The sequence below is a fragment of the Epinephelus moara genome, chromosome 1, assembly GCF_006386435.1.
Source record: "Epinephelus moara isolate mb chromosome 1, YSFRI_EMoa_1.0, whole genome shotgun sequence".
NCBI lineage: Eukaryota > Metazoa > Chordata > Actinopteri > Perciformes > Serranidae > Epinephelus > Epinephelus moara.
In genome coordinates, this window is record NC_065506.1 from 16675333 (window position 1) to 16701164 (window position 25832).

General features: G+C 42.2%; 2 protein-coding genes across 5 annotated transcripts in view; one reads left to right on the top strand and one right to left on the bottom strand.

Annotated features, from left to right (window-relative positions):
• Positions 1–13077, top strand: part of zgc:158464 (uncharacterized protein LOC791139 homolog) — a 106335-nt gene extending 93258 nt beyond the window's left edge. For all 3 annotated transcript variants that reach the window (XM_050045853.1, XM_050045869.1, XM_050045863.1), the window contains 3 exons: positions 1352–1526; positions 1708–1827; positions 9596–13077. In XM_050045853.1, coding sequence (XP_049901810.1) covers positions 1352–1526; positions 1708–1827; positions 9596–9782 — 482 coding nt within the window. In that variant the 3' untranslated portion in view covers positions 9783–13077. The remainder of the gene's footprint in view (positions 1–1351; positions 1527–1707; positions 1828–9595) is intronic.
• A 5458-nt stretch (positions 13078–18535) lies between these two features.
• ubl7b (ubiquitin-like 7b (bone marrow stromal cell-derived)) lies at positions 18536–25491 on the bottom strand. Of its 2 annotated transcripts, none has more exons than XM_050045925.1 (11): positions 25340–25491; positions 24654–24834; positions 24360–24479; positions 24168–24253; positions 20362–20446; positions 20203–20260; positions 19948–20081; positions 19675–19724; positions 19402–19578; positions 19123–19236; positions 18536–18900 (listed from the first exon to the last, which is right to left on the bottom strand). In XM_050045925.1, the coding sequence occupies exons 2-11, from the start codon at positions 24826–24828 to the stop codon at positions 18760–18762; spliced, it is 1140 nt and encodes a 379-aa protein (XP_049901882.1). In that variant the 5' UTR covers positions 24829–24834; positions 25340–25491; the 3' UTR covers positions 18536–18759. The 2 variants fall into 2 exon arrangements, with proteins under 2 accessions (XP_049901882.1, XP_049901892.1); XM_050045935.1 differs by lacking the exon at positions 25340–25491 and adding an exon at positions 25108–25293.
• Positions 25492–25832: the final 341 nt, after the last annotated feature.

Sequence of the window (25832 nt, forward strand, 5' to 3'; positions counted from 1 at the left end):
TTTGTTGACATGGTGTTGTCTCGTGCAGCCTAAATTGACAGATTGATACTGTCAGCCCTCCCGCTCAGTCTGGTGCAGGAACACACTTGGCGAGCTCACAAACTGTAAAGTGTAATGGATCCTCTGACTGGAATACAGAGTCTAGACAGATGTAAACCCATCTGAATCGACATGTTGTGTAGATCACAGTGCCTGTCTGTCTGCACACTACCTGCCACGCACAGCTCAGGTAATTAAACATTAGACGCCGTTAGCGAGAGCTGCAAAGACAGAGGCAATGGCTGTCAGCATGCTACATTAACTCCTTCCGTCAAAAGCTCAGCCTCCGTGTGTTGATCTTAAACCTTTAAGCAGCCAACAATCTCCAGCTAAAGCTTGTCATGTAGCTGTTGCCGTTATTGCTTGAGAAGCGTGTCAGTGGCTCAGTGGGCTCTTTCCAAAGCCAAGGGTGCTGTGACATCAATTATAGCCATGGACGATGGTGGGAAAATGGCCTCAGCCATCCAATATTTCATTATTTTGCCCTTTATAACCCTCTGACAGAAGTGAGAATTCACTTTAATTTGTCCTTGTGGACATTAGCTTCTCTTTTGTCCTCATGTTAGCTTCTTTAAATAAGGGTAAATGTTTTTTCAAGTCCTGACTGGCTGTGAAACGGCTCAGTGACCTCCACCAATCATGTCATGGGCACAGGTCACCTCCAGCCCCCACACATGTCATCAAACACTTCCCTGTGCAGCTGCCAAAGCAGCCGATCATATCCACAGTTGACCGTGAGAGTTTTGAAAAGCCAGGTTAATGTTTAACTTCCAGTACCTGTGTGTGAATTTGTTCCTCTGACATTGCCAAGCGGGCTTGTTTGCATGACTGTGCACATTTGTGTGTGTGTAGTTAAAGAGTGTGCATTCTCACACATACTGTAATATATATGTGGGTGTATTTACAGATGCATGTGGTTGTTTGAGTGGTTTGGAGGAAGTTTGCATGTGTGTGTATTTTGTCTCACCGGGATGTGTACACAGTGTGGAAGGATTGATTTATGCCTCCTCGACTGTGTTTACACGTCCTTCAGTTGAATGAGTTACACAAAGTGACACTGTGTGTGTGTATGTTCCCACATGCACCTCACTGCTTTGGTCTAGTTTAGTAGAGCAGCAGTTTATGCCATAATTTTCTTTAAACATCCACTGCTTGTGAAGCACACTAGCTTTTCCAAGTGACCTTAAGTCTAACTGAAGTATACGTACAGGACTAGTATGTTGTTTTATGATAAGGGTCTCACTGTTTTCAAATACCCAGCGTATTCTTCCAGAATAAAATGTTTCAGCTGTTGCATTTTTCTTTATTACAGTCCAGTTTGATGGCGTGGAGAAGTCTCGAATGTCGCCTACCAAGGAGGGGAAAACCCGCCCGCTGCAGCGACACTCCAGTGGCTGTCTGGTCAACACCAAAATGACTTCACTGGACCACTGCAGCTCCTCTCTGGGGGAGCGTATTGACCCCAGCATGCCCCTGGAAAGCCAGTTGTGAGTTGGGTCTTGGGGATGCTTTTTTATGACTGCATTTTATTTCGAAGGCACCACTTTGGCTCTTCATGAGCACATCTGACCCTTGTTTTTTTCATTTCCTTTGTTCTGTTTTTTGCTCATTCTTACTACTCCTTTGTTCCCTTTCTTCCTCATCCCTATTTCCTATTGTTCACCGTAGCTGGTACCATGGAGCGATCAGCCGAACAGACGCAGAGTCTCTGCTCAGGCTGTGTAAGGAGGCCAGCTACCTGGTGAGAAACAGCGAAACCAGCAAGAACGACTACTCCCTCTCCCTCAAGTAAGGACGACACTCTCTTTTTCCTAAATAACGAGCCACAAACAGGATTATCAGTTACACAAGCGCACATGACAGCTGGGTGAAAAAGTAATCGCAAATGCTCCATGCGATTTAGTCTGCTGGAGTGTCAGAGAGTTAAGAAAATCAAGTGTCTGTGAAAGTCAGCCGAGTATATTTTTCTGTGATTTGGGCACGGAGCGAGTGTCAAGGATTATTTGCAACAGCCATTCACACTGTCTGTGTACACACACACACACACACTGAAGAGTCACATAGAGCCAAAGAAGTGTTACAGCTACACATGCTTACTGGTGGAGTACACATCGTGGCCGAATCTAACACCTTGCACACAGAGGTCCTTGTATACCTGTGCCACAATAGTCTGCTGACTCGACCTTTTCAATATGGTAATGATTTTCACCTTTCAGACCTCTATCTCCCACCTACATCCTGCCGTCCCTTGTCCTCCACCTCCCCGCAGTAACCCCTCTGACACTGTCGGCTTCTTGATTTGCTCATGTGCCCACAGCACAGTTAATGGTGCCCTTCATCAACGACCCCTGATCCCTGCCGCATCCAGCAGAGGGTTCAAAGGAGCCACTCTGATTGGTTTAGTCTAGTGTGACATTTGGTAGAGGTTACTTTAGCTTGAAGGCCCGCAGTGAAGTCACATCCTATTCTTTTGACGGGAGCGTGCGCCTTTGGTGGGTTTGCTTTAATGATTTTTCACTGCCAGGTGCAAGTACCAGGTGTCAGAGTCATAACCAGGAATTTGTAGCCCTCTGAAAACTTGCCAAAGTCATCTTTGATAAATTTGCTTGAGCCATCAGCTTTAAAATCTTAGTATCTGTGCTGACAAATGGTCTTTTCACATTTCCTTTATATACATTCCATTTTACATTTCAAGGCAGGCTCATCCAGATGACATTTAGAGAAATCTCCACAGCTCCAGGACGACCTTCAGATGAGATGAAACTATAATATTCTAACAGACGTAGATTAGCCTCCGTTAATACAGCAGAGCTCATGGTGCTGAAGGCTAATATGTGTTGGCAGGGAAACATAATGTTTTCCACTGCTCTAATTCTCTACATGCTACTGTGGCTGACTTTCTGTTGAACTTCATGTCTCAGTGACTGACTAACTATTTGTTTATGTTGCTTCTTTTTTTTGCATTACCCATTGAAACTTACTAACTGCTGAGTGTCGGACCTCTTACACTGACATTCTGACTGACTACAAACCAAAGATTGATTAATGCCTGTTTGACTGGCTGAATACTAAACACTGTATATCGAATCTGTTTTTTAAAGTAGCCCAAGACACTGTCTTTTAATATCCTGAAATTTAAAGTTGCTGGGAAAGATTTTCAGGCCAAATGTATCTTCCTTGGAGATAAAAGGAATGTAAATGTAATATTGCACTGAGTGGGAATACATTATTTAGTGCTCAAAAAAGCTATGGCCAAAAGGGACCTCCGGGACGGCCAACAGAGGATACGTGATCAATAGCTGTAAAGTGCAAATGAAGACCAGAATATATGGTTCAGAAGCACACACACACACACACACACTCACACGCACACACACACACATGAATAGCCCCATATTCACCAGAGAGAATATTCAGAGTTAAATAATGACTATAAAACAGACTTATAAGACCTAAATGGACTGAGCCCAGACCGTCAATGCAGACAGACCAACAAATGTTTGCTAGAGGATGTTGTTGACATACAGAGTGATGATGCAGGATCTGAATCTGATGAATGCACTTCTAATGCACACCTGTTCAATTTTGGAGCATGAACATATAATGATGTTTTTTCAAAGCTAGAGTGAATTAATCCACTCATTTCTCTACGATGGTGGGATGGGGATTACTTAATGCTGGGGGCTTTACCTCCCCAATTGAAATTGCTGATTGCTAGATTTATCAAATGAAAGTTTTTGGGCGGAAAGACCAGAAGGCACTGGAAAACTGCTAAAGCTTACATGGCTGAATATTTTTTTCACATATTAAAGACAACCAGGCAATAATAAGAGAGAAGTATTTTGTCTTAAATAAAAGTTTTGTTTAATTTAGTGTGAGGTGAACAAAACGTGTTAACCCTCTCTCACACATGTACATTAATTCACATCCCACAGCTGTCCTGCTGACCCTCAGTAGTGAACTGTGCTATTAGAGCAGATGATAGGGGTCTACAGATGGTCAAGTGTCAAGTGGGCTACTCAGCTGGTAAGGTAGAAGGAAGTATTACTTGTTGTTTTATTGCTCATATTTTTCATGTCCATTAATTCAGATTATCTACTTGTCTGGTTCTTTGATCTAAAGGCCACTGTTTTCTAAAGACACAAGCAGGTGGTTGGGTGACACCCATAATGGTTGCAGAAGAAGAGAATTATTTTGATAAGATTATCATACTGTTGTTGCAGCAAAGTTGTTTAATCTCTGTGAGCATAGTTTGGCCTGGACTAGCAGAGTTACTCTTCCCCACTTTGTCAAGTGGGTGACCTCAGGGACACACTTAAGCTTTTGGGGCTCCCAGTCAGAATGAGAAGAATGATGAGCAGTGCCCTGGTGACTCTAAGCAGACATAGACTTTGCTTATGCCTTGTGCAACCCTTGCAGTAGACTGGGTTAGCATCAGTGAGGGCAGGAAGTTTAAGTAGTAGAGAAAGGAGCCACTAAAGCAGTGGTGTCCAGATCTTTCATGCCCGGGGCCAAATGGAAAAAGAATCATATAATCCTGGGCCGTGAACCTTCTGATTTCAGAGATCGTAATGAGTGAGTTTGAAGCACTCTTTGCCCCACACTCGAATCTGAAGCAAGATAATTTAATCACTGTTAACAGTGACGCTGGGCCTTGCACTCAAGAATTGCTGACAGGTCAAGTCTTGTAGTAGAGATTCAAAGTAAATCACAGAGCTGAGTGTCACATTGGACCTCAGTCTGTTCTTGGTCTGTGTCATAAGAGAAAAAAGTTTCTTTTTCTTCTTTGTCCTGCAATGATAAGATGTTTTATATGGTAATAACATAGCAAACTGTGCACAATTCAGTGCATCTGCTGGCTGAATAGCAGGCAGGGAAAGCACCTGCAGAAGGAGAAAGTTGGCAAAATTATTAACATAGAAAATGTTTCTTGAAGCATTGTGCTTCTGTGTGTGTAGACATCCACGTGTGTATTTGTGTAAGTCAGCTCCTGGCTGTCACAGAATGTCAGAATATCTTGTGCCTTTGGCATCAATCAGATCAAGCTTAGAAAACAGTCAGCAGGGCGATGCACAGGAATGACAGGTGCCACCGCACTGCAGGCAGAGGTTACCCCGAGTTCAGCCTACTCACACGAGCCTGTCTCTCCTGCTGCCACTGAAAATGAGTGGAAACCCGAGGTGAGGATCCTCCATGTCTGAGGCTGCTGAAAAATGTATAAGGCCATGAGGTGGCACGTATGTGTATTGCATTATTGATAAAGACAGACGTCGCTGAGACCTCCAGCCTCAAGAGTCCTCTGGCCCGACGGAAAGCGTTTTCTGTCTGTTTTGCCCTCTTAACCCCCTTTTTCTGTTCACCTGCCCCTCTCCGCTACACCCCTCCTTTTCTGTCTTTCTTCCCTCTCTGTGGAGAGAAACCCTTTTAGGTGTTTGAAACATATTAAACCCTTCACAGCTCTCTCAGAGCACAGTGTCAGCCAGTTTCTCACCTCGTGAGAGAGCTCTGCACAGCGTGTTTCCACTGGCTCAGAAGAGGAATTGTTAGTGAACGAAGAAAATCTATCCACCAAAATCTGTTTAATGGGGCGTCGGTGGCTTAGTGGTAGAGTAGGCGCCCCATGTACAAGGCTGTTGCCGCAGCGGCCCGGGTTCGACTCCAGCCTGTGGCCCTTTGCTGCATGTCACTCCCTCTCTCTCTCCCCCTTTCACACTTGTCTGTCCTATCCATTAAAGGCTAAAAATGCCCAAAAAATATCTTTAAAAAAAAAAAAAAAAATCTGTTTGATGGCACAACACAGACACGGGAACTAAGTAGCCAATTGAAAAACAACCAAAAGGTCTTTGCATCTGCAACTGAACTCCTCTTCCAAAGACACATCATGCTTTTATGGTGCCTTTTTGATTTAGTTAAGACAGAAAAGATCGTATTTCCTTGATGTGGCACAGACGAGATCAGTGACTGTCTAGAACACAAAAGTAACACTGAATTTGATTGTATGCTGTTGATTTAGCCAGTCAGAGCCTAGTTCTTCAGTGTTCTGTGTTCCCTCAACCAGATTTGATATAGAGGGCAGATTTTGTTTCTTAAACCTGCACTACTTTCTTAAACTTTATCTTTTTGTCATCAGTTGTGTATTACAGAACAGTAGGACTCATCCTAGGCAGACTCATTCAATTTGTGCTCTATGAAATAATGGGTGAAGGGATATCTCATGCCCAGTAATGCTTTAAAAAGGTCATCGCTTCTGCCAAGGATCATTATCTTTTGGCGGATGACTTTGCCGTTTCTGGTACCACGGATTCATAACACTGAGAGCATCATTCATGGAGCAATCTAATATGTTGAAGTGGAGATAAGCTGTGATTGCTGTCAGGCTGTTCCTGCTCTGAAGACGACAGGGTTCAAATCAAAGTCATAAACCTCAATAAACAGGACAGCAGACCTCCCCAGTGAGATTAATCCTGATTAGACAATAGAAGCCCACAAACACACAGGGATATGATAACACCACAAAGGCCTGTCTTCTCAAAAATAGCCCCATATTCATTTTATCAACAGCCCTGCCGTATTGCTCCGTTGTCCTGGTTTCTGTCTCTGCAGGACTGTAACGTGATAAGCAGCCCTGAGCAACAGCCGGAAAATCAGTTGGGAATCTAAAAATGATGCTATTGATGTGTTTGGCTTTTTAAGTGTGGCTCTGTGTAACCTAACGCCTGTCTCTCAGCGCTCCACGTGAAGACTCATCAAATGCACTTTGCAGGGAGAGTTTTCTTTTTTTTTTTTTAAATGAGCTCTCCTGGCACTTGCAGAATCGTAGAACTGTAGAGACCCGTGGCGAGGGGAAATTTGTCCTGCTCTCCTCAAATCATGATGAACTTGTTAATGACACGCTCAAATTTCGAGGCCAGAGGCAGCGGAGGTAATGGAGAACTCTGATAGTTGTGTTTACTTCAGTTTTATAGCGCAGCGAGCCTGCAGCTTTCTGCCTCAGCTCGCCTATAAAAAATTATGTTAGCGTTTCCGTTTGAAATATTCTCCATCGTCTGCCATGTACGGTGCGTGGGATTCCAAAGCATCTGAGATTGCTTCATCTGATTTTCTATTATAACGCTAATAATCACACTAATACAAAAAAAAAAAAAAAAAAGAATAGGGCTCATCTTTTGACTTAAAGCACAACCTCTGAGGAAGGAATCATCCTTTATTGGTTTTTAATGTATTCTTATTCTTTATGGATGTCCCCGTATTGAACCCTGTATATTCTTAGCTTTTTCTCCACATCAGTGTTATCTCTGTGCCGCTTTCTCTCTGCGCATCAGGGAGAGAACACATCCGCAGGCTTTACACATGCAATTACCAGATAAGTAAAGAATGGACTCGCCTCACGTTTAAGGTGCCTAAAGCCCAGTTCTTTCTCCTGTTAATCACAGATAATGGGCACATCCACAAATATGGGTGTGTATTTACAGTGAGAATACATTTAATGACCTCAAAAATATGGCTTTTATTCTGTCTTTCTTTTCTTTTCTTTTTTTGCTTCGTTTGTCTGCCTGACTATTCATAAACCCATGTAATAATCTGGAACATAAAAAATGTACATGGAAAAGAGAAGTATAGCAAGTCATAGAGGTTTAAACCTCATCAACACTTGCCCACCCTGTTTTTATTCTAACTTATCGAAACAGAGATTGAATCAGTATAATAATCCCACATCCTGCTTTTGTTGATAAAAATAATATCTCTTCTACTTAACACCTTGTACACACTTATCCTGTGTGTGCACAGTCCTCACGAGAGTCCTGTTCCACACCATCTTTGACACGAACAGAATGCACAGTGCAGATAACACTAACAGGCCCCGAGAGTCGGTGAGTGGGCAGCTCTCACGCTTACCTGATGTGTTTGCCTGCCTGTCACAGCGGGGGTTAGGAGGAATTGGTAATCCTTGGAGTTTTTTCCTCTTTTTCTCCAGTTCAATGGGAAACTTCTGTTATTATTCTCCTCCTTGCCTTTTTTCATGTCAGCAATGGGGGTTACAGTTCAGATTAGGGAAGTAACAGACATGGAGTAGAATAGGTGGGAGCTTAGTGAGCTGGGAAGAACTGGTACACATTATGTCAATGACAGGACTTAATGCCCACTTGCAGCAAGTGAGTGCAAAGTATTTGAGCCTACAGCAATCATGACGTGCAAGAAGCATTAACTGCTGATTGAAAAAGCTATTATGCGTATATATTATTGTAAAGAAAAATGATTCAAATAGTATATTTCCAGCAGGATATAGGAGCTGTTAGTTTTGTAACAGTCCCTTGCTTAAGCTGTTGCATCACTGAACTCCCAAAAAAGTAGTTTTCTATTTTAAAGCAGAAGATTACCGGCAAGCTGTAAAATGTATCGATCGAAGGCCCCTAGAAACACACAAGGGGCTTTTAATTTGCTGTGCATTTATTGTAGCAGCTTAAGTGATTCATCCTAGGGGTTCATTAGCCTCATCCTTATGCTCTGCATGTGAAACCCAGCACCTTAAGCAACCTGCCTTTTAGTCTCCTCCCCAGACAGCTCCAAAGTTATCAGAGGTAATCCAGCTTTCAGAACATTGTCACGTACTGTAGGGAGCAACTACTGCGGGAGTAAATGAGAAAGGAGCTGTCAAGGAGGGGCGTTCTGTTGAGTTCCCTATATATTCAGGCTTCTGACATACTTTTCTCTTTAAATTGGTTTTTAGCCTTGCTAGCAACATGGCTCCAGGCACGTCAGTGACGGTCGGTCGGTCAACCACTTTGGTCTAGACTGAAATATCTCAACAACCATTAGATGGACTGCTGTGAAATTTGGTTCAGATATCCATGGTTCCCACGGGATTAGTCCTAATGACTTTTGTGATCCCCTCACCTGTCATGTTGCACCAACAAAGTCAAAGTTTTCACTTCACTTTCACTGATCCCTTGCCACCATCAGGTCAAATGATCATTTGAATTTTTCCAATACTTAGGTTTATGAAAACCCTTCAAAAGTATGTGCATTGTCATCAGCCCCAGCTCTACTCTGTGTTTAGCACTGATTTACAAATGCTAGCATGCTAACATGCAACATATGTAAGTCAACACTGATGCTGGGGCATAAACACCAGTCTCCTGAGTGAAGGTCCTGTGCTTGTTTGACCCATCCACCACCCCTCCAGCAACATAATTCAGGCTTTGTCACTTTCTATACTGTGTCAACTCAATTCCTCCTCTGCTCCCATAATTATTACTACCACTAGAGAGCCCCACCTTAAAATGAATGCAACTATGGGTTGTAATAAGTGGCTGGCACAACAGTATATGGCCCTTTATTGGTGGGAGCCAGCTAATATATCCAAGGTGCTGACATTAGCATTTAGCCCAGAGATGTGTGTGTTATTCTTGTTCCACCTTGTTTTAAACAAGCAATTTATTTTCATGCTGTGGAGGATGAAATTGTCACTTCAGAAAATCTGATGTATAATGCAGACCCTTGGTCTTTTTTTATATAACTAACATGCTGTCCTTCTCTTGTTTTCCTCTGTCCCCAGGAGCAGCCAGGGCTTCATGCACATGAAGCTGTCACGGACGAAGGAGAACAAGTACATCCTGGGCCAGAACAGCTGCCCGTTTGACAGCGTGCCTGAGATCATCCATTTCTACTCCAGCCGCAAGTTGCCCATCAAGGGTGCCGAACACATGTCCCTGCTCTACCCTGTAGCCATCAGGACACTATAGTGCTCTGGGTTGCCTGCAGGCGTCGGCCCCTGCAGTACTCACTGGGCCACCCCGTGGCTCCACACGCCCTGTCCCTCCGGACAGCGCCCAGTAGGCTCATGGGAAAATGAACACAAAACTGCTGATCCTGACTCACCTCACTGGCCTACGGATTCCAGACCTGTTTTGAAGGCCTACTGCATACTATCCTACACATACAGACTCAATGTTGCAGAAGGCTTTTGTTATTGTATTTTATTTTATTTATGACAGACACCCACTTCATTACATCGCAGACTGACTATCTGATGAACATCATTTCATTGATTCTTGAGCTGATTTCCCTTAGCACTTAACACGCAAAGAAAAGAAAGGTACATCATTGTAACATTTGTCACTGGGTTGTACTTTTTCTCATAAAATGTACCATTTTACTCGGAGTGCACATTGTGTATGAGCACGTTTGTTTGACTGTGCTCATTTGGTTAGGCTCTGTTGATGCTGTAATTGTTTGTAAGGGGACTTGAAGATTGTAAAGGCCGTGTAAGGGAAGCGACATTTATGAGGCATGTTGAGGGATATTGTCCACGTGGGCCCCATACAGTGGTCAGGATATTGAATAACCCGGCCTTGTATGAATGGTGTGTCCCCAGCTGCAAGGAAATAACAGGCCTGTGAGCAGTGCAGACTGATCTCTCTATCTTGTCATAGCGAATGCTGTCTGCTATCCATCACTGAGTGGGTGTATCACACCAATGACAGTGTAAGTACCACAGTGGTGAGACAGGCAGGAGATCATGATGGATGGGTCAAGCCATCTGACACAGTACAATTGGCTGAGGCTGGAGACCAGAGCCTGTCCAAATGGACCAAATTAGCCCTGCTACCCCTCTTTAGAATGGCTTTGCATCGGGAGAATGAAATATGCCTGCATTGTCTACCTCAGAAAATCAATTTCATTCACCCATCTGCAGATCAATAGGTACAATGGGATTGCAGACATCGATCTGCTCTCCCTTCGACATTCCCAATTCCCTTAAAATTGCATCATCGGTTTTAGGATCATATTTTTTGAATACAGTTAATCCAAGATTTTTTTTTATGAAAACAGCAGATTTTCCAGATCAGCAATTGTATGTATAGTCACTAATATGATACTGTGTGATGTCAGTAACAAATGTTTGGTTAATGCCTTATAATGCATGGGTCAAATCAGTCCGCTAGATCAGCTGATTTCCAGTTCTGCTTTTAACGATTGTTCTGTGACTGTAATTTATTCTGGGGTAATTATTACTGATGTGTTACTCCTCTGTGATGGCCCGGCGGCCCCCTCGCCCTCATTGTTCCGTGCCGATGTGATCGTGTTTTTTGGGACTACTCCAGCCTCTTTTACTGTGGTGCTTTGCGTTTTTTTGTTGTTTCCAGTTCTGCTTAATGCACGTTTGCCTCGGTGGCCTGACTCTGGGACACAAGTCACGGCGTCTCCTGATCAACGAGATTGTCAAGCCTCGCGTAAGAGACGATCGCATATTCTCCCCCCCATGGACCAATCACAACGCGGCCTGTTCGCACTGGAAAAGACACCTACCTTCATTCTGCCATGCTTCCTCTTTGCATTAAAACCTTTTGTCATCTACCCTTTACTACCAGAAGTGCATACATGTGTGAATGTGAGTGAGTATGCATGTGTCCAACACGTTCATGTGTACTGTATATGTATGCAAATGAGAATGTGTGCACAGACTTTTTGAGTTCCAGTGTGTTTTTTAACCCTGCTGGTACAAACTGGTGACAGCCCTTGCTTGAACCTCGTTGGTTGTCAGCACTTTTATTTTTTCTCCCCTAAACTCAAGAGACTAGAATTCAGCCCCGTGACTCATTAATTTTGATTTCTTCTTGTATTTTCTCATTACCACTTTTCATTTTAGCAACTCACAGGAATGATGTGTCTGTCTTGTGGCCTGCTCTCTGCAGTTTATTGTAAAAGAACCAATAATAGCTCAGCCCACAGCATGTAATATTGCTGACCAATTACAGCAAGGAGAGGCTGAGACTAATGAGAGTGCCTAATACTTCTAACAAACTGCCTCTTCAGAGGAAACCTTTGTTAGTCTTATGAGTTGCAAAATTCTGTGGTTTAATGAGCAAATCCCAGTAAAAATGAAAATTTTGGGGGGCTTTGGTCCAGGCTGAAAATGACTGACACAAGGAATTAAAACTGACTTAAGCGAGCATGACCACTGTATATACAAAGTCAAATACGTATTTGGCTTTGACTATATATCTCCGCTGTGTGCTATGCAACTCTAAACTGCAGTCATTGAAGGGAAAATGATTGGAGTGTGTGCCTCCACCAAATGTTTATGACAAATGTGATGGTACAAAATGTCCACCAGGAGGAGATGACATCAGCAGAATGACCTGATTGATCGTTAAAAGGAATAGTTTGCAGAAAGTGGGATGTATACAGACGTTTATTTTACTGGTGCAGTAAGTGAGCAGACAGATGTTGCTGTCGTTAGATAAGTATGTCATATGAGGGTGTCTGTTCATGTGATAAGGCAACCTCTGCAGCTTTATTAAGGAATAGTATGTTGTCAAAGTGGACCTATGTATTTCCTTGAGGGAAGATATTCTAAGAAGAAATGCAAATGAAATAAACTTTATGTGCTGTGTATCCTCTATGTTCCGAATGTTCCCTGTCCAAGAGATGAAATGTTGACAGTAGAGGCTCTTTATTTAGTTACTGCTGCTGATGAGTGTTACTCTTCGATAGGAAAGAGCCTGCGTATGACGGCCGCATTGCCTAGAGAGAGGCCTTCGCTTTGGAGAAAGGGAAATAGAGAAAAGGGGGAGACAGAGGGGAGGGTGTTCAGACAGGGGGAGGGATTTGCTGCAATCAGCAGACGCGCTCTTCACATTTGTTAATTTCTATTATGAGAACCTGAAAGAGCCCTCCTCCTCCCTCAGAAGTGTCTTAAAGCGTGTGTGTGTGTACGCACAATTGTGCATGCATGAAACAGTGTTTGTGTGTGTGTGTGTGTGTGTGTGTGTGTGCGCGCGCGCATGTGTGTACTGGTGTGAGCAACCATCAGCCATTGACTTGCCCCCGTGTGTGTGACTTTACTGTGGTAAAGTGGCATGTATGAGTTTCCTTTGTGTACATTTTCGTGCCACGTGTGTATGCACTACTATAACATATCTCTGTACAGTCCCTCATGGCCAAATGTATATACTGAATGTATTGTATGGGGACATAGAGGCATCAAGGTTCAAAATAAATAAAATTGGGTTTATGAGTTAATGTGTGATATAATGTTTCAGTGATCTTTTTCTTTTACCAAACCTAATTTTTGAGCAAAGGAAAAGCCCCTTGCCTGTGTCTTCACCATCACCCGTTACCATGGTGAAGCCCTTTGACAAATAGTGCAGAGCGACCATTGTTTGAGTCAAGGACAGAAAGCTAGAGCTATTATCAAGCCAGTACTCCAGCACTTGTTGTCCTCTATTGATCCACTTTGTAGCACAGTCCCTGTAATATGTTTTTTTCACTCCATTGTTCATCCCAGAAGCATTTGCTTGATGTGTATCAGTCCCAGCCCTGCTACTCCATATTTCCTACAGTGCAATTAGGTTTCCTGCTCTCAGCAATCACACCCCTGGCATTTTTTTCCTCAATAAAGAAGTTTATAGCAGAATTTTATGAATGCAGGCTATTTTTGTCCGCATTGTAAATTTAACGAAGTGTAAATCATATATGATTCTTGGCCTTTGAAGAAAGTCTCTGCCTCGAGAAACACATTTAGAGGACATTTTTTCAGCCAGCCAAGAGGAGACAGAAACTTAGCACTGATTTCCAGTGCTTCATTATATGGGTGTGTAGAATAATTTCACACTTATTTCTAAGCATAGTGGAAGAGCCCTGTGTCTAGATACTAATTATAGAGGAAAAAAAAGCAAAATCCCTTTTATAAAGTTAAATTTAAACCCAGTTAAATACTAATTTGATATTAACTTATTGCAGAAAAATTAATTCTCCATATTTGCTGAAATGTAAGCTTGTCTGTGGAGAAATTTTTACAGTTTTACATGTTCAGATGATCTGCTTTGCAGTGATAAGAAGATCGTGTAGATTATGCCAGCAATTATATTTGAATTAACAAACTGGAAGTGAACCAGCTGAACTCTGCCACTTGTGATTAGTGTTGCATTATTTAGCTCTATAGACATAAATAAATAGCAGCAAATTCATGTATGGAAGCTTTGCTACAACGCCAACAAAAATGATTGAGATGATTTTCTTGTGTTTTGTGCTTTTATAGTATTTTATACAGTATAAATCCACTCTTCATGCATGAGCTGTACTTTTGCACCGCATTCTTCTCTGTGATTGTGGATGCTTTTCAGCCAGACACATCCCCACAATACTTACAAGCTATCACTCCCTCTGGGGGTGTTACTGCTACATGTAAATGAAACTGCTCAGAGTCCACTTCAGTTGCAGGCGATTTTAACAGTGCAATCCCTAATCCCTTACCCTAAAATCCCTTTTTAGAACTGTTGCATTGTGGCAGCAAAAGCAGTTTCCACACAGCACATTTTGGCCACAAAACATCTGGCAAGCATTCAGGAAGAGCACAGGCAGGGGGTTAATGAAAGGAAGCACCGAACATTCACAGCCTCTCGAGTCGTTTGATAGTCGGCAGAATCTGCACACACCTCAAGTTTAGCTTCTACAGTAACTGAGAGCCACACGGTGAGCACTTTAATGTGGCTCTGACAGTGAAATTGTCTGTGGCTACATTTGTCTGTGTGCAGTAGTGAACACTTATCATGACTATGATCGCGAGTCAAACAATGCAGATCACTGCACATTTTTTTGGCTACTTTCCTTTGGTAAATTTGAAAATTAACTTGCAAAATTATATATTGAAAAGAGAAATTAGTACAAGCCGTTCAATTGCAGCCCTGGCTACACATGAATATGCACTGAATTACTTAAAAATATCATTTTAGATTCAGTAGATTGTCCTCACCTCACCCCACTCAGTCAAATCAGCATCCTCAGACTAAACAAGGAGAGAAGTGGCTATTTTAAGTTTGTCCCAGTGGTTTGCGCATGATCTTTGCCTCTCCCTCTGCTGCAGCTCTGTTCTCCTCCAGAGACGCTCCATCAAGGGTTAAAGCACCTGGGATGAAATGCATCAAAGACGCTTTTGTGGACAAAAAGAGTGCTGAAAAAAGAAGGGGGAAGAATAAAAGCATGGCTTGAAAGCAATGAATGGCCCACAAGGGGATAAAATGGCCTCGTGTCCATCAGAAGCTCATTTCATATTCCGCTCAGTCACGCCAGGCAGAAAGCAATCTCAGGTAACAGACCTTATGTTAATAACACATGAGTTGCCTCCTTTCAGAAAGACAAAAGCGGATGGAGGGCATTATACCAACTCTATCCTTTCCTCCTCCTCTGGCACGTTGGAGGATTTCGTCTGGCTGCTAGTCTGTGAAGGCTTGATTAGAGGAGCTTTTACACCGTTTCAGAAGGTCTGGTGTTGATGATTTCTATTGGCTTAACATATTGCCTATAATGGCATGGTGCAGAACCTTGCTTATTACCTGAATCCCAGGTCACTGTGGGAGTAATTTGTGAGATTCGCGCCAGCTTCAAAGCTTCAGGCTTGATTCATTAGAAGGGCATCTTTCCAGTTGTTTAAGCCATTTCCTGTTCCTACCCTCAAGGTTTTTTTTCACAGGTATGAATCCACCACAGCAGCCATTCAAAACCTCATTGGACAGAGGTTCAAGTGTGACAAAGGCACCCTGTGATAACAGTGGCAAAGCCCAATGAAGAGGGGCTGTATTGATCTAAAAAATAAATCAAGTGGTAGGTGGGAATAGATGGAGAGAGAGAAAAACAGCATGTTTTTCATTATTTCTGCTCCCCATGAGATCTTCAAAGTTGGCGGTTCACTTGTGATGGCAAGTGCCACCAGCAGGCGCAATACAGCCCCCATTATAAGAATGAAAAAAGATTCACCTCTCTCCCAAATGTTGGATTTTCCAAAGATATTTGCTGCCATGTCAACATCATTTATATTCCCTCTAATTCCAGTGGAATAAATATGCTCTTAAAAAGTTCTTTGAATAGCCAGGTCTTACATCGGTGAAGAGGTTTCAAAAGGCTCAGCAGGTGCAAACACTTCCAGCTCATATATTGCAATTTCAGTTCTCTTTTGACATGATAGTGGATATAGAGGATTTAATATCAAGGCCCTAAGAGATCACATGTAGTCAATACTGCTCTCACAGCTGACAACAAAAGGGACCTAAATATGGTGTGCAATAACAGCTTTTCTATACCATATGTGTGACGGCATCTCGCACACCATCGGGTAGTCTCCATGACAACTTCACATGATTTAACAGTAAATTGTTTCAAATGTCCTGAAAGCTGCAGTAAGGAGGCTTGTGATGGCAGCATATGCATAAATACAGTAACCAGACACAGTAAACAAAGATGTATGTGTGCTGCAACACATGTGACTTCACAGAGAAACAACAAGTCTAAATGGAAATCAATGCAAAACTGTTCTACATCACTCCTGCTTGGTTTGAAACTCCACTATTTTATCTCGGCAAGCAGTCTCCTTTTTAATTTCCTAGAAAGGCACTGACAGTTTTATTCGCCATTGTTTTGTTGAAACTATGACACTGTTTCCTTCAGCACGGTGGAAATGCTTTATTTTTAAAATACCCTTGGAGGCAGTTGGAGGTGGAAATTGCCCGCAGGTGTGCATGCATATAAAACAGTAATGGGGACAGACGGACACAAAGCGCTGTTTGGGTGCTGTGCTCATGAAAGGGCAATCCACTGATTGAGCTGTCACATTCACAGATGCAGTAATAAAACTAAGCAGGGCAATTACTGTAGATGGAGATCGGTAGGTAGCGGAGGGGGGTATGCAATATGTCCTCCCCTAAAATACCCTGATGGGAGACAACCACACAAAGCAAATGTAGCCTTCTGTAATAAGGCTGGGGGTGCAGGGTGGGGGGTGCCCAACTAATGGTAACAATGCTCTGACAAGCACAGCAACATCTCAGTGGATGTTAATAAAGCCATCACCTTATCTGTGCAACTTCCCTTTTTTATGTTTCTGGCTGTCTGAGCGTATTGCCTTCTGTGAGAAATGAAAGCCCACAACTACAAATAAAACAAGCGTTTATCAAAGGCTGTTCAGCAGAGGGCAGCTCAAGAGCGTGACTTGAAATTTAGGAAAGAAAGAAAGAGCAAATAAACAACAGTGTGTCTGCAAGGGTGACTTATGATAATCAGCCATCTGGATAGAAACAAACTACTGCATTGCCATCTAGTGTACAAATACATGAATTACATAGAGTGAGTAAATACAGAATGGTTTTTAGAGCACACATTTTAATACTGCCACCAAATACTTATATGATAACACACAGTGGAGTCCAAAATCTGAGACCACTAACCAAGATTCTCTCTAATTAGCATTTGTTTCAACTGTAACACTATGTTTTTCATGACAAATGACAATATCAGCTTAACATTTGCGTGAAGAGTTGAATCTTTAAAAAAAATAATTTTAGAACACCATAGTATTTGGTACGTCCCCCCTTTTTGCTTTAATGACTGTATGAACTCGAGCTGGTATGTTAACCATGTTAACCCAGCATGATTTGAGAGCTTCTTGTGATATTACTGAATTCTTGACTTACTCATTTTTCAAGTGCCCCCCATAAATGTTCGGTGGGCTTGAGGTCAGGTGACTGTTGAGGAAACTCCATGACAGTCAGGACTCCTTGATCATCTTTGGTCTTCATGGAAATGGAATGGACCTTTTTTAGTCTTCTCACCACTCAAAGTGCTCTAACACAACATGCCACAGTCACATATTCACACACACATTCATACTATGGTGGCCACTTCACACTCACTCATAAAACCGATGACATAGCCACCAAGAGCAGGTTGGGGTTCAGTGTCTTGGGGATTGTGGATGATCCACTCTACCTCCTCAGTCACAGGCAGTCAAGTAGTTCTTGCAAAGTGTCTGAGTTCCATGCACTGCCCTCCCCTCATACAGACCTTTAGTCTAGCCATGATCTGACGCTGAGGAAGCTCCTCTTTGAATAAAAAAAACAATTTGACTTCTGACACTTTCACTTTGTTCTGATGCCATGTTTCTCACTAGCACAATGCTGCAGTGAGTAATGAGCTGCTGGAGACTAGAGGCACAGCCATATTTATAACAGGTGAACACTGGCTGCAAGCTGAGTGACTTGAACGAGCCTCACATGAGTAGATCACATCAAATCCAGTGTGATCTGAACCTATGCTTCAATGAAAGGGATACATCTCAAGGAAATCTGACATTTTATACAAAGGAGTTAAATCGGTCAATCCCACAATTTTGCTTTAAATTGAACAAATCAAATGTTGCGGGATTTTAAATATTTCTTTTCCATTTTACATGTCATAACTTGGGTGATTTTTTCTGAAACCTCAAATTCTCTGTTTATTTCCAGGTTTACATTAAAATATTGGAGATTTTTGTGTGTGGTCTCAGACTTTTGGATCCCACTGTGTGTTTGTACCATCAAGAACCAAACAAGGGCAACGAAATCTGAGCAGCCACAAGGTGACCTTATAATTGCAAATCAGCATTTCAGTTCAATAGCAAATTTAGACCAATGCATTTACAGTCAGTCCCACATATCAAATAACAGGAAGTGCGGCTCAGGAGTTGATGAGGTAAGCATGTTTAAATTTATTACAAGTCCATTCACATCAATAAGAAAATGCTGTCATGACCTTTGAGGAGCTCAGATGTGATACTGTATTGAAATGGGGTAAAAAATCTGTATAGTGTATGTCTAAAGCCAGAATATATCATGTCTGGGCAGCAGGATGTCAAGATTTTTCCTGCTCTCTGTCCTCTATAAACGCCTTCCTCCATGGGGTAGTGACTCAGAGTCCTGGGCCTCCAGCAAATATGAGCTCCAGGGCAGCCTGGATGTCACCATCTGTGGCCTGCAGCGCCCTCAGCATCAGCTCCTCATCCTGGATCCCCATGTCCCTGAGCTGCTGCATCTGGGACTGCCAGCGGCCCTAGCAAAACAAAAACACATTCACTGAATGAGGATTTTATCCAAAGACCAACCCAAGTCCAGACCACAGTCTAATGCGCCAATCATTTTCACTTCTGACTCGTGGATTTTTCTACCACTAAGGACAAACAGGCCAGTTACTATTTAAATATTCAGTATTTCAAGGTATGTTTTCTCCATTGGATTAACATGAGGGATTTAATCTGTGAATTTACAGCCTCACCTGTAAAGCAGACATGTTGGAGGCTTGCAGAGCTTGCTGTAGGGCCTGACTGAAGAGATCGTTACTGACTGGGGTCCCTGCTGGCATCGGGGCTACGCCACTGGAGGGGTCCGCCTATATCAAAGACAGTAGCCAGGTTTTCTCTCAGGTCATGTTTTCAATACACAAATATCTTGTCATATTTTAATCTCAAGTAAATTCTACATTGGTCCGGTAGTTACATAGTAAAACAATATACATGTGTCTATATATCTTTTTCCAAATGTAAATACATCTCACCGTGCTTGAAGTCGTTGGAGTGACCGCACTGCTGTCAGGGGTGCTGGCGAGGGCCAAGGCTGTTGCCAGCTCGCTTTGTGTTATTGGTCGAGGGCCTGTCGCTCCACTGTGGCTCAGAGACACCGGTCGTATTCCCGCTGAGCCTCCTGCTCTGTTGGAGGGTCCTGCTGGGCTCCCCTGTTACACACATTTACACACACAGAAATAGCCCCATGTATCATCGGCTTTCCTGGACATGTTATCTGATGTTGAGTATAAAGCAGAGTGACTCACGGACTGGAAATCTTCCTCATCGTCAGACATGCCTTCAAACATAAAGCCCCCTGCCAGATAAAAATAATTATTTGTACATTTATAGTGACAACACTGGTGGATACTGCCAGTAATTATTTTTGGATTTGATCAAAATATTAAACTACTGTCTGCGCCAAATCAGCTGTTTCAATATCTTGAGCTTGTCAACAGCAATCCTTCATCACTATTTGTGATCCTCTCTTGCGTGCCATATATTCTGCCTGGTTTTACTACGCCATCGTCCTTGCTCACCTGGCATATCGCTGTAAGAACTGGCAGAGACATTACGAGACGAGCTGGCACTGGACTGAGCGGGCATGCTGCCTGCAACAGAGTGCAGGACCAGGATGATGGCGTTGACGAGGGCCGGGTGTGAACTGATCAATCTGCGAAACAGACAGAAAAGTACAGATGTGAATTTAAATCACCTTCCACTTGTGTGTCTGTGCTGTGCTCACTTACTATGCGTCACATCAAAGCCAGTAACAAAGAAAAAGCAACACTTACACATCCAGCATGTTAGGGTCTGTGAACTGCACGAAGAGATCTTTGTCTTGGAGCACCCCTGAGCAGAGAGAAGGGCATTGGGGAAAATGTTACCATTTGCATATTTACATGGTACAATGAGATGACATTACATTGTTGATAAAACTCAGCAGGTCTTACCAAGGGCGACTGGGTCTGACCTGAGCCCTGGTGTGGCCACGATGATCTGATCCAGAGACTCTTTATTTGTTAGCATTTTATATACCTAGGCGTGGGGAAAAGACAGTAATACAGCAAGTAAGACAGAAATCAATACTTACTGACCCTACATGATTAGTGTGCCTGCATGAGTGCTGTGTTTCTCAGCTGCCCCCATGTGTTGCTGACAAGCATAAGTGGAACCAAGTAGCTGTTTTGAAAGTCTCAAGTCCCACGTCTTTGCACTCAAGTCCTGAGTTATGTCAAGACAGGCAGTTCCAATCAAGTCCCGAGTTGTAACCTTTGAGTCCTAAACAAGTCATTATGTGCTCTTCACCAAGTGTAATGTCATTTTAACAACAGTCATGATGTACAGAATGTAGTTCCAGTCTTGTTTTTACCAGCTGAGGAATATCACTACATGTGGGTCACTTCTGTCCCTCAGTAACACAGAGAAAACCATACATGCTCTTATATCCCCCTGCCTTGATTACTGTAATGCCTTGTTCACCTGCCTGAGCAATCGAGCTATCAGCTCCAAATCGTTCAAAATTCTGCAGCTAGACTTTTGACCAAAACAAAACGATCTTCACACATCATACGTATTTTGGCTTCCCTGCACTGGCTTCCAGTCTCTCTTAGAATCCATGTTAAAGCTCTTTTAATCACAGGCGGCAGTAGCTCAGTCCATAGAGACTTGGGTTGGGAACCGGAGGGTCGCCTGTTCGTGGACTGGTGGCTGGAGAGGTGCCAGTTCACCTCCTGGGCACTGCACCTCTCCAGCCACCAGTCCACACTCCATGCCGAGGGCACCGAACCCACCAACCGCTCGGGGCGCCTGACCAAGGGCAGCCCCCTCACTCTGACTCTCCACTTTGTGCATGTATAGGTCCTGTTTGTGCATGTGTGTGTCTTTCAGACCTCTGTGTTAATGACAACAGAGCGAAAAAATTGAATTGGGTCTTCTAACTGTCCCAGAGGTCCAGGTTAAAGATCAGCTGACTCTGTTCACGTCTTTAAATCTTGTCTGAAAAATTACTTTTACGGATTGGCCTTTCCTGACAGTTGACAGACCTATTGTGTGTATGGGAGTGTATGTATTTGCAGCCAAGTGTTTATGTATGCATGCTTACAGGTATATATGTTGTATATGTGTATATGTTGGTGTAGGCGTATGTATATGCTTATGTTTTATCAGTATCACTTTTGTATTTTCTTCACCTTGGAAATCACTTTTTGCTTTGAGCTTGAAAAGTGCTCTGCAAATAAAGTTAGTATTATTATCATTATCATTATTATTACTATTATCATTATATTAAATCAACAAAAATCATGAATACTCTTTTTCAAATTTACATGTATTTGTTAAAAAAAAGTTGGTTAAAACAAGTGCGTCTAAACTTGACACAAAACAGTCTTTAATAGCATAATGCACTGTTAACCAGGACCACAACAGAATAAATTTGGTATGCTTTGGTCCTATTTTGTTGTGTATAATTTAATGTACATCTTGGTAATAGAGTACTCTGATGTCATATACAACATTACCACCCTTGACATGCATTTTAATCTTTGGGCTTGGAAAAATGTGTCAAGTATTTTCAAGTTAAACGGCTCAAGTCCAAGTGACGTCATGAGTCAGTGGTGCTAAAATCCAAGTTGAGTTGCAAGTCTTTTTTTTTATTTTGTCAAATTTAGTCTGAAGTCATCAAATATCTAACTCGAGTCCAACTCTTGTGACTTGAGTTGATACCTCTGCTGACAAGTATCTCCATCCACATCTGTGCAAATATCCATGGATCAGTGTAAATACAAGTGAGTGGCTCTTACCAGTTTATGTCAGAAAAATAAACCCATTCCTATCTGAACTCTCTCTTTATCACTCGAGTCAACATGCTGGAATTCTCAAACTGTCTGGCAGGTTTATGCTATGGAAAGCTGCCAGCCCATAATAGCTAAACCTGTTCCTGTTGAGGACAATCTTTGACCAGTTCGTAGCTGCCGAGGGTCCTGTTCACACGTATGGTAAAATGCATCGAGGGTGATCTAATCAGAGGTAAACAGCTGTGAACACAGGTGTGAGTGCACCCAAGTGACTGTGGAGAAAAATCCAATCACACAAGCCAAATAGTTTCCAGGTCAAGGATGTGTGTGTCAGAAATTAGTACAGTACAAACACCCCAACGCATTCCTGCATTCCACAGTGAAGGACAACCTAATTAAAGAGTGAGTTCAGGATTTTTCAACCTGGACCTTATCTTCTCATGTTTTTGTGTATAAATGATGAATGGAAAAAAAATTTTTTAAATTGGTCCAGTACTGAGCGCGAGAGCTGCAGCCAGCAGCAGTGCAACAGGCTGAAATGTAACCATATGGGCATGTTTGTACTGTTAATGTCCACTGAAAGTGCTTGTTTTTGTCACTGACATGTTCAGATTATTATTTCAAGTGTCTGGTGACTTATGGAAAAGATCCCTTCAGAGATATACCTTTTTGTTAGAGTATGATGCTTTTTGTTTAAACAGAAACAGCCTCAAGATTGCTATTGTCAAACCCACCAGACTCCATTTAAATAAACAGTAATTTTATCATTTTAAAATACACACATTCAAAGTCAAAAGAAACAAAACACAAGTCACAAACACCATCTTGGTTTGTCTTTCCAACGTCGCAACAATCACCAACTCTGGTTGGGTTCAAATAAACCCTTATTTCACCCTGTTTGATGTGAAAATAAGCTGGCTCTATACAAGCTAAAATTACTGTTTATTCAAATGGAGTCTGGTGGAACTGGCAATGGTGATTTTAGGGCTGTTTCTGGTGAAACAAAGAGGAACTTCCTCTTAGAAAAAAATGGCCTACCTCTTTAAGGATGCTTCCCCAAAGTTAGTGGACACTCAGAATAACAATCTGAGCCCATCAGATTGAGTACTTTTAGTGGGCATACATTGACGCAAACACGCCCCAGTGGTCACATGGCAGCCTGTTTCACTGCAGCCAGCTAAGGCCCTCTCACTCAATACTGGACCACTTTCAAAGGTTGTTATTACCATAAGTCCTTTAGACACAAAAAATTGGAAAATAGGGTCCAGGTTAAAAAATACCAAACTTAACCTTTGACTTTTTCTTTTGTGTGAGTGAGCTACCAAACTTGCCATTGTCAGACAACTTAAACAAGGTTTGGATTGAAGAGAGGAGGAACTCTATAACGGCACGTACTCTCTTCTCTAATTTAAGTGCAAATGGGACATGTTGTATTTAGTCTCGCCACCAGACAATCAGAGATCTCCGCCTTCTGATAGTTAAGCAAAGCGTCTAAAGACTGACTTGTGAGTCTATGTTGTATTAAGCAACAGTCCCGGTTTTCCTACAGATATAAATACATGAGAAAAGAAGAAGTGAAATCTTATCACAAGAGGTCAGTCAGGATGTACTCCATATATATTTTGCAGTCAGATCTGAATGTTTCTCAACAGAGGATGATTAATTTACACAAGACCTAAACCCTTTGCCTTTTAGCGGTAACAGAAGCCTGACATTTTGCATCAAAGACTGTCCAAATTGTATAGAGAGAAATAACATGAGCAGTAGATGGAAAAACAAGCATTTTGAATTTAGTTTTATAAGTTGATTTGTTATTAATACACATTGTGCCCATTTTTTCCAACAATAATGTTCTAAAACTAAGTACATTAAATTGGAACATAATTTAAACTCTTTGGAGAATTGGAGGGAAAGGGTTGTTGTAAGGGGCTGTGTGTGCCACAGTGTGTATGTCTTCTACTCACTGAGTCTCTGTAGGCAGAGTTGAGAGAGTGAAGAGCAGCATGAAACACCCTGAACTCCCTGGCTGCAGTTGCTCTGTTCACAGGCTCTACATAGGACAAAACGTGCACATGTTCAGATTCAGACTTTCACTTTCACTCACAGTACAGCTTAAACACGATTAATTTCAATACTTAAATGCCAAACAGACGGACCTGAACTGCTCTCTGGTTCAGGCCAAGTCTTTTTGAGGATGTATATGGTGGATCCAGGTTGAATCCCACAGGCATCCAGAGTTAGGTCATCCTTAAGTTTCCGCCCACAGTGGACCAGCTCTGACACAGGACAGGGATACAGAACATTTTAAAGACAAATAACATGCATAGACAGCACAATTAACCAAACAGATTACACACCAGAGGAGTGAAATCTTCCTGCTGCACACAAACACACAGACACACACATTTCATTCAAAGCTAATTCATCATGTCAATACAGCTGTAACAAACCTATTAGCTCAGGGTCTGGGATGGAGTCTGGGATCTGTGCTGCAACAAGTTGTTTTAAAGTAGCGATTCTGTATCCTCCAGGTGGGACATCTCCTGGCATCATTTCTGGGAAGTGGAAGATGGATTTGGGCTGATCCACCAGCTTTAGAGACAGGTGCCAGTCTGAAGAAGTCATCTCTACCTTTTAAACAAACAGAACACAGTCTTAACACGATGGCATGGACAGCAACTACAGAATTGATAGGTAATTACTGGCGTGAGTCTGATGTTTCTAAACGTTAGCTTTAAACATCATATTATAATTTCACTACGCTTTAATTTGAAAATAAGTTGAAAGTTATGTTAGTTCTATCTCTGTACATTACCAAATAACGTTACTACATAAAATAAACGTGAGACGAATGAAATTATCATTTTTAGAGGAGAGACTCGGGACAAAACCTCTATATTTCACCTTTATATTTTTATTTTGGGGGTTTTGATACGAACAGTGACAGTTAGCAATCCTGCACAACCCCGGTTAGCTGCTTAGCCTTTGCTAGAAAAAGACATGCCAATTCGCTAAATTAAACGTGAGTCACTCGTGTGGTGTGTCTTGTCTAGAACAATCTGTATGTCAACCCAAAAAAATGTCAAACTGAATCGCCACGACAACTGTACCATTTGTAAAAGAATCGCACACTCACCCTTTATTGTTGACACTCGAATCACTTCCTGGTTTTAGTCACGTGGTCTGTGTTACGTTCACTTCCCCTTTCCAAACAAGGGAGCTTTTACTTCTCTGCCTCCTTCACTGTATTTTTAGCCACGGGCACTCCTAAAATCTCCTCTATCTCTCTCACGTGCGACTCACACCTCAAGACAAAGAGAAAACTGTATATCACCACACCAGCCTGTGAGCCTAGCATTACAGACACTGCGCATATATGCTTATTTTCTCTTTAAAGTGAAGTTATCTACTTTTTCCTTTACTGCACACACCACGGGTTTCCAATTGATTTTCCTGCTGCATAGTCAGGATTTTCCAAAGCTGTGTAATGTCTTGGGCGAACATGATTCCAGACAGTAGCTTTATAATAATGGTCAGCATTTCTCTTATTCGGTCAGACAAACTAAAAACTCTGCTTTCAAACTATAGGATACGTGTTACCTACAGTCAAAAGGTCGATGCCAAATTTT